The 10686-nt window shown below is 41.5% G+C and overlaps 1 protein-coding gene across 1 annotated transcript; it reads left to right on the top strand.

The window, feature by feature from the left end:
• Positions 1-4544: 4544 nt before the first annotated feature.
• IFT70B (intraflagellar transport 70B) lies at positions 4545-7210 on the top strand. The gene has a single exon (XM_045806181.2). It carries the CDS (start codon positions 4595-4597, stop codon positions 6590-6592), a length of 1998 nt encoding a protein of 665 aa, XP_045662137.1. The 5' UTR covers positions 4545-4594; the 3' UTR covers positions 6593-7210.
• Positions 7211-10686: the final 3476 nt, after the last annotated feature.

Below are 10686 nucleotides of genomic sequence, written 5' to 3'. Positions count from 1 at the left end.
CACATTGGGCTCTCTGCTCAGTGGGGAATCTGCTTCTTCCTCTCCCTCTGTGCGCGTGCACGCTCTCTCTCAAATAAATAAATAAAATCTTTTAAAAAAACAAACAAACAAAGAATAGCATCTTCTTACCATGGACTTCAAAGACCTTTCCCATCCAGTTTATTATTTTCATGGCTAAACTGCAGAAATGAGAACAAGCATACGATATATCTGACTATGGAGGGCACCAGTCTTGGGAGAAAGAAGTGATACTACAAATCATTTCTTGCCTCTTAAAAATGTGAAAAAATGCTCAAATGAAGTGATTTGGGTACCAGCCCCATCAGCACATTCCACAGCACACTCCAACTGTGGGGAATAAAATTTTCAAGGGCAGTACCGCAATTGTGTCTACTCTGCTAATTCCTCTTTCTAAACTATGTTTTGTGATCTGCCTAATAAATTAGTTTGGATAATAACACCATAAACCTCAAAACAGAAACTATTTGATCAAAAGCAAGATATATGTAGAAGGAAATATATTACTATATAAAATATTAATAGAGCTGGAATTACCAGAGAAAAAAGATTAAGTCACAGTGAGGTTAAATTTCTCACCATCTGAGCATAAATGTTCCCAAGTGTGGACTCAGCATACAATCTTTTACAAAAGTCTTAAAAGATTGAACAGATTCTCCTTAAAGGTCAGTGAACTACATTACAAATTTGGCACTAATTTATTCTTTTCTTCCCTGTTTACGGGTGAGAGGTGAGAGGTGAGAGGTGGTGGAAAGCAGGTCAGTTCTATCATCATCAATAGACACACAGGGTCAAAAAAATCAAGCTGGACTCCAGAGGAATCAATCTGGCATCCTGCAGAAAATGGCCCAGACTGGATGGGAAACAGAAATAATAACTTGGCAAATGGTTTTGCAGAAGGTCTTCCTTTATCAAGGAAAATGTTTAATCACAGCTGAGGTTGAAATACTCATAAATAAACAATGTTTACTAAAAAGAAGTGGTTATTCTTACAAGACAAATAAGAAACAGTCATTTCCAATTAGCTTTATAAGAGAATGCCAAATAGAATATAGATGGGATTTAATCATCTCATGTTTTGGCAGGGAGAAACATAAGCACACAAAGAACCAAACATTTTAGTTCCTATACAATTTGCCTAAATGAAATTCTTCTGTACAGTCAACATGCCTCTCCTTATGCAACAAAATCCACCCTGAGTTCAACTTCATTTTCTCAAAGCCTAAATCCTTTCAATAAGGCACTAAATCATTTTATCGCAACCACCAAATGCTTTCTTATTGCTAGGAATGGTACGATACACTTACTTTCTGATACATGTTCCAGCTTTCCAAGATTTTGTTGGAAACAAAATGATCCCTTATGACATTTTATAATATTCCACCCCATTTATTGCTTTCCAGAATTTCTATCATTAATTAATGGGCCTTCTTTCACTACTGCACCCCCCCCAAACTAATGTATTCCCCAACTGCCTATCAGAGACTAAATAAAAGTCAGTCTATCACAGCAGCAGTGATGGTCATGCCAATTTCACAGTGTGATTTGTGCACTCATTTCATTTTGAAAATGACCCTGCCCTCCATCTGTCTAAACCGAATGTCCTGCTTTTTTCAAGCCAGGCCTCAGGAACAGTAGCACATGAAACAAGGGTAAAGACACAGAGCAGCCTCCGTTCTGCCCCCATCAGCTGCCACACCCACAGATAGGTACCAACACAAAGAGGGGACCCCAACTGATGCCTGAAGGAATCAGGGAAATTTGGGGGAGAGCAGATAGTCCATTTTTCATCCATTTCCAAGAAGCCATTTGAAGGTGAATGCTTTCATGATCCAACTCTGAAACAGGCTAAGAGATATAAAAGGAAATTCCCCTTTTCCATGTTCTGTCATTTCACCTTGATTTAATAGCAAATTACCAAAGGTAACAGTTTAATATATAAGAATTTAAAATACATAAAGATTTTAAAATATCGAGCCTTTTGAATAAATTTTTTTTTCAAGAGATAAGTCAATCAGGCAGCCATAAAGGAGAAGACGCCTTATTTCCTGATTACTCAGCCACACTAGCTAGCATCCCTCAAACCATGTACCTCCTTTGGTTGAAGACCAGAAAAGGCTACAGCCAGAGACTGAGTTGGAAGAAGCTTTTGAGTAGGGTTATATAGTGGTCTTCCTCAGCTGCTTTCTCAGGGAATCTTGAGTGGTCCAGAGCCTCCCTCATCTCCTCTGAAATGGGTGCAGTTTCTCCTTTTGTCAGCATTCATGAAGTGAAAGGCTCTTCGTCTGGTCCTATCTAGAAGAACACACAAGTTTGGCAAATTTCTCAGCAAGGGAAAAGAATGCAAAAGTACATGAAGTCAGTTTTTTGATAGTATAGCATCCAGATGCCTTACTGAAATCTCTTTTTAGCTATAATAGGTGACTAGGAACTACACTGCCACCCACCAATCACTTCCTTACATCTGCTAACAGCTGCAACTCAGGCCAGAAGTACAAATTTTACTGCCAAACCAAGGTGGTTGCTTTAATGGGAAAAATAACAACCAAAAAAACAAGAGGCTAGTATTCCCTCAAAACTGGGCCCTTAGGTAGTACATACATCGAATTAATTCAACACTCTCTCTTTCCTAATAACTTAGTTTTTGGATATCATGGTTCAGCTGTTTTGTTTTGTTTGTCTCTCTAATAAGCAGAATATAGGGTGATTATTAAGCTTAGAGATAATCTATGTAAACAGTCTAACAGAGTGCCCTGCAACATGGTTGATATTGGCTCCAAAATGTATTTATAGAAAAGGCTTATAGGCTGCAATATTATTGAGGCAGATAAGGGATTTGCACTGACGTCTTTAATTATACAGCAAAAACATGCGTTTACCTGGACTATGTTTAGCTTGGATTGTAGTGAGGCCAACGGAAATCTGAAAGACTGTGGAAAACTATGAAAGAAAACCCCCTTACCCCAGAGGCACTACATATGATATTTATAAATTACAGGTACTTTTTTTTTCCTTTAGAGAGGGAAAAAAACACACACACAGAGCCAGAGAGAGAGAGAGAGAGAGAGAGAGAAGGGGCAGAGGGAGAATCTTAAGCAGGCTCCATGTGCAGCGTGGAGCCTGACCTGTGGCTTGATCCCACAACCCCAAGATCATGACCTGAGCCAAAATCAGGAGCCAGATACTCACCCAGGAGCTTCATAAATTATAGCTAATTTTATTATCTTAAGAACTGCTGCTACGTCACTGGGATAAGCCAGTTTTGTCTTCTGCTGTCTTGTCTATCTTTGTCTCTAATTCCTGACTGAAAAATTATATTCATCTCTCACAAATTTTATAGTCTCCACATCAGTCTAAACTATGGGTATGTTTTTTTTTTTTAAGATTAATTTATTTGACAGAGAGACAGCCAGTGAGAGAGGGAACAAAGCAGGGGGAGTGGGAGAGCAAGAAGCAGGTTCCCAGCGGAGGAGCCTGATGTGGGGCTCGATCCCAGAACGCCGGGATCACGCCCTGAGCTGAAGGCAGACGCTTAACGACTGTGCCACCCAGGCGCCCCTATGGGTATGTTTTTTATTAGTGATCCATTATAATTTTACAGGGTAATTAGGTCTCTAGTTCTCCACTGTCCCATGAGGGACAATATTAAATTCAAAAGTATTTATACAAATATAGCCCTGAGGTAGTAACATGGAATCTAGAGCATCTACTCCAAATACATGCCAAAGGAACAAAACAAAACCCAGGATTTTGTGTGTGTGTGTGTGTGTGTGTGTGTGTGTGTGTGTGTGTGTGTGTGCCTTTAGCAAATTTTCAGAGATCTTCAAAAAATCCGAGGGAAAAAAATTAAAAGTGTAGGAAATTTTCTTTTCAACTGAAAGAAAATCCAATTTTTATCAGTGATATCCAAAACATTAAAGTCTGACAAATACAGGCTGAATATCTCTCTCTCTCTCTCTCTCTCTCTCTCTCTCTCTCTCACACACACACACACACACACACACACACACACACACACACACACACACACACACACAAAGTAGGTTGGAAGTTAGAAGAGTAACAGTGCAGGGACACTTGGTCGTGCTTTTATTCTCATCCCACCTCGGAAAAGACTAAGTCATAGATTTCTCCACCATCCCTATATCGTAGTGAAATTTGGACCCAGGCAGGGTGTAGCGACAACTGTAAACGCTAAAGAAAGAAAAACTCACTGAAACCTCACCTCCTGACGACTGTGCGCCCGCCTGGCGGAGACTACGCCTCCCAGCATGCAACGCGATCACGACCCCAGCAGCTGCGCGATTGGACCGAAGCATGACGGGGAGTGGAGTTTCGGTCTCTGAACTCCCTGGAGGAGTTTCCTTTTTGCTAACGCTGCTCACATTCTGGAGCCTTGATGTCACATTAGTGACTCCTTTCTAACCTTAGTCTGGTCTTCCCCCTGCAAAATAACTTTGGGAGTACGCACAAAAAACACAAAAAGAAAAAAAAAAAAACGAAATACTCTTCGTGTCTTCCGTTTCCGGCGGCCTTGTTGCCGTGGTAACGAGCACGCTCCACCACCAAGGCGGTTATGGCCGGGCTGAGCTGCACGCAGATCCCCGATGGGGAGTTCACCGCCGTCGTGTACCGCCTCATCCGCGATTCCCGCTACGCCGAGGCGGTGCAGCTGCTGGGCGGCGAGCTCCAGCGGAGCCCGAGGAGCCGCGCCGGCCTGTCGCTGCTGGGCTACTGCTACTACCGCCTGCAGGAGTTCGCGCTGGCCGCCGAGTGCTATGAGCAGCTGGGCCAGCTGCACCCCGAACTGGAGCAGTACCGCCTGTACCAGGCCCAGGCCCTGTACAAGGCGTGCCTTTATCCAGAGGCCACCCGGGTGGCCTTCCTCCTGCTGGACAACCCCGCCTACCACAGCCGGGTCCTGCGTCTGCAAGCCGCTATCAAGTACAGCGAGGGCGACCTGCCCGGGGCCAAGAGCCTGGTGGAGCAGCTGCTGAGTGGGGAAGGGGGAGAGGGCGGTGGGGGCGAGAACGACCCCGACGGCCAGGTCAACCTGGGTTGTTTGCTCTACAAGGAGGGACAGTATGAAGCCGCGTGTTCCAAGTTCTTTGCGGCCCTGCAGGCCTCGGGCTACCGGCCTGACCTTTCCTACAATCTGGCTTTGGCCTATTACAGCAGCCGGCACTATGCCTCGGCTCTCAAGCATATCGCCGACATTATTGAACACGGCATACGCCAGCACCCGGAGCTCGGTGTGGGCATGACCACGGAGGGCATTGATGTTCGAAGTGTTGGCAACACCTTAGTCCTTCATCAGACTGCCCTGGTGGAAGCCTTCAACCTCAAGGCAGCCATCGAGTACCAACTGAGAAACTACGAGGCGGCCCAGGAAGCCCTCACTGACATGCCTCCTAGGGCAGAGGAAGAGTTAGACCCCGTGACCCTGCACAACCAGGCGCTCATGAACATGGACGCCAGGCCTACGGAGGGGTTTGAAAAGCTACAGTTCTTGCTCCAGCAGAACCCCTTTCCCCCGGAGACCTTTGGCAACCTGCTGCTGCTCTACTGTAAGTATGAGTATTTTGACCTGGCAGCCGATGTGCTGGCAGAGAATGCCCATTTGACCTACAGGTTCCTCACACCCTATCTCTATGACTTCTTGGATGCCATGATCACTTGCCAGACAGCTCCTGAAGAGGCTTTCATTAAGCTTGATGGGCTAGCAGGGATGCTGACTGAACAGCTCCGGAAACTCACCATACAAGTACAGGAAGCAAGACACAATAGAGATGATGAAGCTGTCAAAAAGGCAGTGAATGAGTATGATGACACTCTAGAGAAGTATATTCCTGTGTTGATGGCCCAGGCAAAGATCTACTGGAACCTTGAGAATTATCCAATGGTGGAAAAGATCTTCCGCAAATCTGTGGAATTCTGTAATGACCATGATGTGTGGAAGCTGAACGTGGCCCATGTCCTGTTCATGCAGGAAAACAAATACAAAGAAGCTATCGGTTTCTATGAACCCATAGTCAAGAAGCACTATGACAACATCCTGAATGTCAGTGCTATTGTGCTGGCTAACCTGTGTGTTTCATACATTATGACAAGTCAGAATGAAGAAGCTGAGGAGTTGATGAGAAAGATTGAAAAGGAGGAAGAGCAGCTGTCCTATGGTGACCCAGATAAGAAAATCTACCACCTCTGCATTGTGAATTTAGTGATAGGGACACTCTATTGTGCCAAAGGAAATTATGACTTTGGTATTTCTCGGGTTATTAAAAGCCTGGAACCCTATCATAAGAAACTGGGAACTGATACCTGGTATTATGCCAAAAGATGCTTTCTGTCCTTATTAGAAAATATGTCAAAACACACGATCATGCTTCGTGACAGTGTTATTCAAGAATGTGTCCAGTTTCTAGAACAATGTGAACTTTACGGCAGGAACATACCTGCCATTATTGAACAACCACTGGAGGAAGAAAGAATGCATACTGGAAAGAATACAGTCACATATGAATCCAGACAGTTAAAAGCTTTGATTTATGAGATTATAGGATGGAATATATAGTTATGTTTGATAATCTCTTTTATCGTAATAGCTTTATAGACCTGTAGTTTTATCTATATTTAGCCATTTGCATCTTTACATTTGTTACATGTTAAACTTTGTATATTTGAAAATTATATTAATTAGATTAAACTTATTTTAACTTTGACACCTAGAAAGATACATGAAAAATTCAAAACTGAACTGGAACTCTGTGTTTATTAGAACTTGTAGTGCCTATGTTCCTTCTCCTTTGCTATCATGTGCTTGGCTGTATTTAGAGAGTCCCCTGCACAGGGATTACAATTTCCAGCACTATCTAGGCACTATCAAGCACTATCAGAACAGAGTAGTTAACATATAGGATTTCTAGGCTTTTAGTATTAAGTTTTAGGGATTGTGTGTTCTATTCTCACAGTTTACCCTCATATTAATTTGGAATGCACACATTTTGCATAAAGTTTGAGATGTTTCGGCAGGGTTTTTCAATATAGATTTTACACTTTCTGTAATCAAAATTCCTTAGGTAATAAATGTTTGGGTTTCTTGTTTTCTTAGTGTACAAGATTCAGTGGGAAATCTTGTGCCCTTAACAAAATTATGGTGCTATGGTATAAAGACAATAAACAATTGCTGAAGAAACAATGTTACGTAGTTTTCTTTTGTTCCATTTGTTAATGTGTACATATGAACAAGATAATACTGTAACTCTTTTTCATAACTCTGCTCTCATTTATCTCTAGACAGTGACTAATAGCAGAGGTACCCTGAAAACTTAATTCCTAATTCCTACCTACTTAAGATAGGTTAATGCTGGAGTTGTTTCTGTGTTGTAGCCTCTCTGGTAAGGAAAAATCTACACTATTCCATGACCCCACCAAACTGCTTTCCTGCCTCTATCACAGATGAAAAGTTCTGAAAACTTATCTGGTAGATTAATAATGCTAATTCCACACCCACAACGTTCCCAAGGAGAACTCCACTCATTCTGCTTAGGCATTTTATTTTCTGAACCATATAAGAGCTTTACTATTTGTTCACCTGCCCCTTTTCTCTCCCAACTTGACCTGGCTCAGAAAAGAAAAAGTATTAGGTTGAAGTATATGAAATTGCTGATCTTGAAAGTTATTGACCTACAAAACTAGCAGTTTCTCATGGTTCAGTCTGATAGCTTTCAAGTAATAGTGAATCCCTGCCATAATGAGATGATGATTTTTTTTCATTCAAGGAGAAATCACTTAGGCATGTAGATATACAGACATGGTATGTGCAGCATAAATCCTCTGTAGCATGACTTCCTGGGTGCTCAAATTCTATTAGCTCTATTGGAAAATTTGGTCTACCATGAAGTCCAATGGTTTTAAACTTATAAGCATTTTCAATCCTAATTATGTATGCTGATACCATTTACCACAGATGTTTGATCCCATGTTTGGAGGACAATCGATGTTTAATGATTTCTTCAGTACATCCCACAGCACAATTCTATCTCTGGGAAATGGTCCTCGTTTAACAACTTTTGTACTAAAAGTATTGCTGCTTCTTTGTGCAGTAGCTCTATGCCCCTCTCAATCCCCATAGCCCCTTAAGATTAGGAAAGTAGATGAACTGAAATCTTATTTTCAACAGCCATGTTAAAATTCTGATGTTTTTGCACATTTCCTCTATTTTTTTCCTTAAAAAAAAAAAGTGTAAGTAATATTAACCACCCAAAAGCAAATGTTTTCCAGATTCCCTTTTGCAAATAGCCTGGCCTTTATTCAAGTCACATTTTATTTACCCAGGTGCTGTGTGTTTGTGGTTTGCATGTACGTGTAATTTAGCTTTCCAGAACATAAAAAGCTTTTCAGAACAGTTTTTAACCCCTTGCCGCTGGGCAGCTGGGATTTCCTGGTTAGTAATGAATCAGGAAATCCTGACTGCTCCTACCACCGACTAAAGGAATAAAGGTCAATCACGGCATTTGTCCCCTTCCTTACCCAGGCTCTTGGGAGAGGCACCCCCTCAGATTGATAGACTGCTGCCTGGCAACAGCAAAGACTCTTGAACCACACCTAAAAGCTGCCCAGTCTTCTGAACATTAGAGGAAACTGAGAAGGGTGAGGACATTCCTGACTCTTCAGACACTTAACTGTCCTTTATTTTTAAGATTTTTTTTTTTTAAGATTTTATTTATTTGCCAGAAAGTGAGTGAGCATAAGCAGGGGGAGCGGCAGGCAGAGGGAGAAGTAGACTCCTGGCTGAGCAGGGAGCCCAATGCGGGACTTGATCCCAGGAGCCTGGGATCATGACCTGAGCTGAAGGCAAGCCTTTAACCAACTGAGCCACCCAGACATCCCAGGATATATTTCTTTTAAACTCACCTTTGGAAGTACTTAGCTGTGCTCATTGATACTATGACACTAACAAATGACTTTACAATGAGTCTATATTTTGCCATTTAACTGAAGGCTTTCATCCTTAAAGTTCTGATGAAAAGGTTTGTTCTGTGCTCCTACAACATTATGTATTCAGTGCTAAAAGCACTTTTCTTGACAAAAAAGATTTCCGTATATTTCTAAAGCTTTTACTTTTTCTTCATTATATCTGTATGGTATATTTTAAAGGTATCAAAGATTAAATCCAGTATTTCATAATCCTAGTCAACCCCCCATCTCCATGTGTTCAGAATATAAGCCTGTATTTGTACACAAGTTTTTTCCATTTTCGCAGACATGAATAAGAACTTGATCTTTCCACGCAGAACCAGCAGACTCCTTTGATCAGTGACATGACTGCCTGCCAAAGGATTCCCATTCCTCCTGACAGCCTTCCTTGAATTTGGCCTCAGCTGTGGCATGAATGTTCACACTAACTTCACCTGTGAGGTCAGATGTAGTGACTACCTCTGACCTATTCATAAGAAGCCAGGAACTGGGAGAACTGTAGTGATAGAAGGGGGCCATTGGGCAACGAGACACCAGCCACTGAAATCATAGGGGATGATTACATTTTCTCCCTGCAGGGTGATACAGGAATATATAGGTATGGCCTCTCAAACCTCAGAGAAGCACCTCAGATCAAATCCATATAGAATTGCCAGGATAGGTTCGGCCCCAGATTCTAACAATTTCTTTGTGGAGAGGGCTATGGGGTTGATGCCCAAATAAATAAGCTTACTAGAAAATGCGAGATAAGATCTTATTTCCATACTGGCATACAGAGGGTTAACAGTGCGGGGAAGTCTGTCTGGGGTAAGTAGGGTATAGTTATTTAAAGTACTTAATTTTAAAAGGAAAGGTCACCAAAGTGAAACCTTTCCTTTCAAGAGAACACCAGCATTTTTGAATCTAAGTTTTTGTCTTGGGTTCCTTAGTCTTTTTCTTAACGGCTATAGGTGATCTAGAAACACCTTGGAGATTGTAGTTTCTTGGTATTCTCAGACACACTAAATAAATTCCTAGCAATGGTGTGACTTGCACTATCTACCATTCAGTATCTACCATTCACTAACTGCCTCTTATCCTTTGTTGCCATATCACTGGGACTAAAGTGACATTTGGGCTTTTTTGTATTCACTTATTGGGCTGTACCCAAAGTATTAAACAGAACATTTTGTGAAGAGACAGTAACTCTGGGTTCTTGATTGTCCAACCACAGAAGCACCATAACTGTAACCACCAGATTCTAAACATACTTTCATTCTAGCTGTAAGATACACGCAACTTTTTAGTACCCTAATGTAGCTCAAATCCTTCAGCAGCAACTTAAATTCTTAAATTTGCAATTTTAAGGAACTGTGACTTTCCATAGATGGGCTCTAGATTATAATAAAACATTTCCTTAATCTTAACAGTTCTTTCAATTTCCAGTCTCTCTATGGGAAGGTATATAACTTATAGAAACAGGTATTCTTACATTTTTAAGTACAGCTCAAAGAAATACAGTATTAAAGTTATAAAAATGCCAATTTATTAAGTCCTTCAAATACAGCACTTCCTTTGTAAGTTTCATATTAAACCTATAAAGGCACCAACACAGGACCTTCTGGATTAAACATTTACAGAGCAAGACAGCATCTGAGACAAAAGGCATCCTGGTATTTTCTGTGGTGTGTAGTCATGAAGACAGTGGCT

This window comes from Ursus americanus, chromosome 1, assembly GCF_024610735.1.
Source record: "Ursus americanus isolate L20-20 chromosome 1, mUrsAme1.1.p, whole genome shotgun sequence".
NCBI classification, from domain to species: domain Eukaryota; kingdom Metazoa; phylum Chordata; class Mammalia; order Carnivora; family Ursidae; genus Ursus; species Ursus americanus.
Note: the sequence above shows the minus strand (reverse complement) of the source record. Positions and strands in the feature narration are given on the sequence as shown.

What these genes read in the sequence shown, in the direction of transcription:
- IFT70B (XM_045806181.2), top strand. Translation starts at nt 4,595, where the DNA reads ATGGCCGGGCTGAGCTGCACGCAGATCCCCGATGGGGAGTTCACCGCC.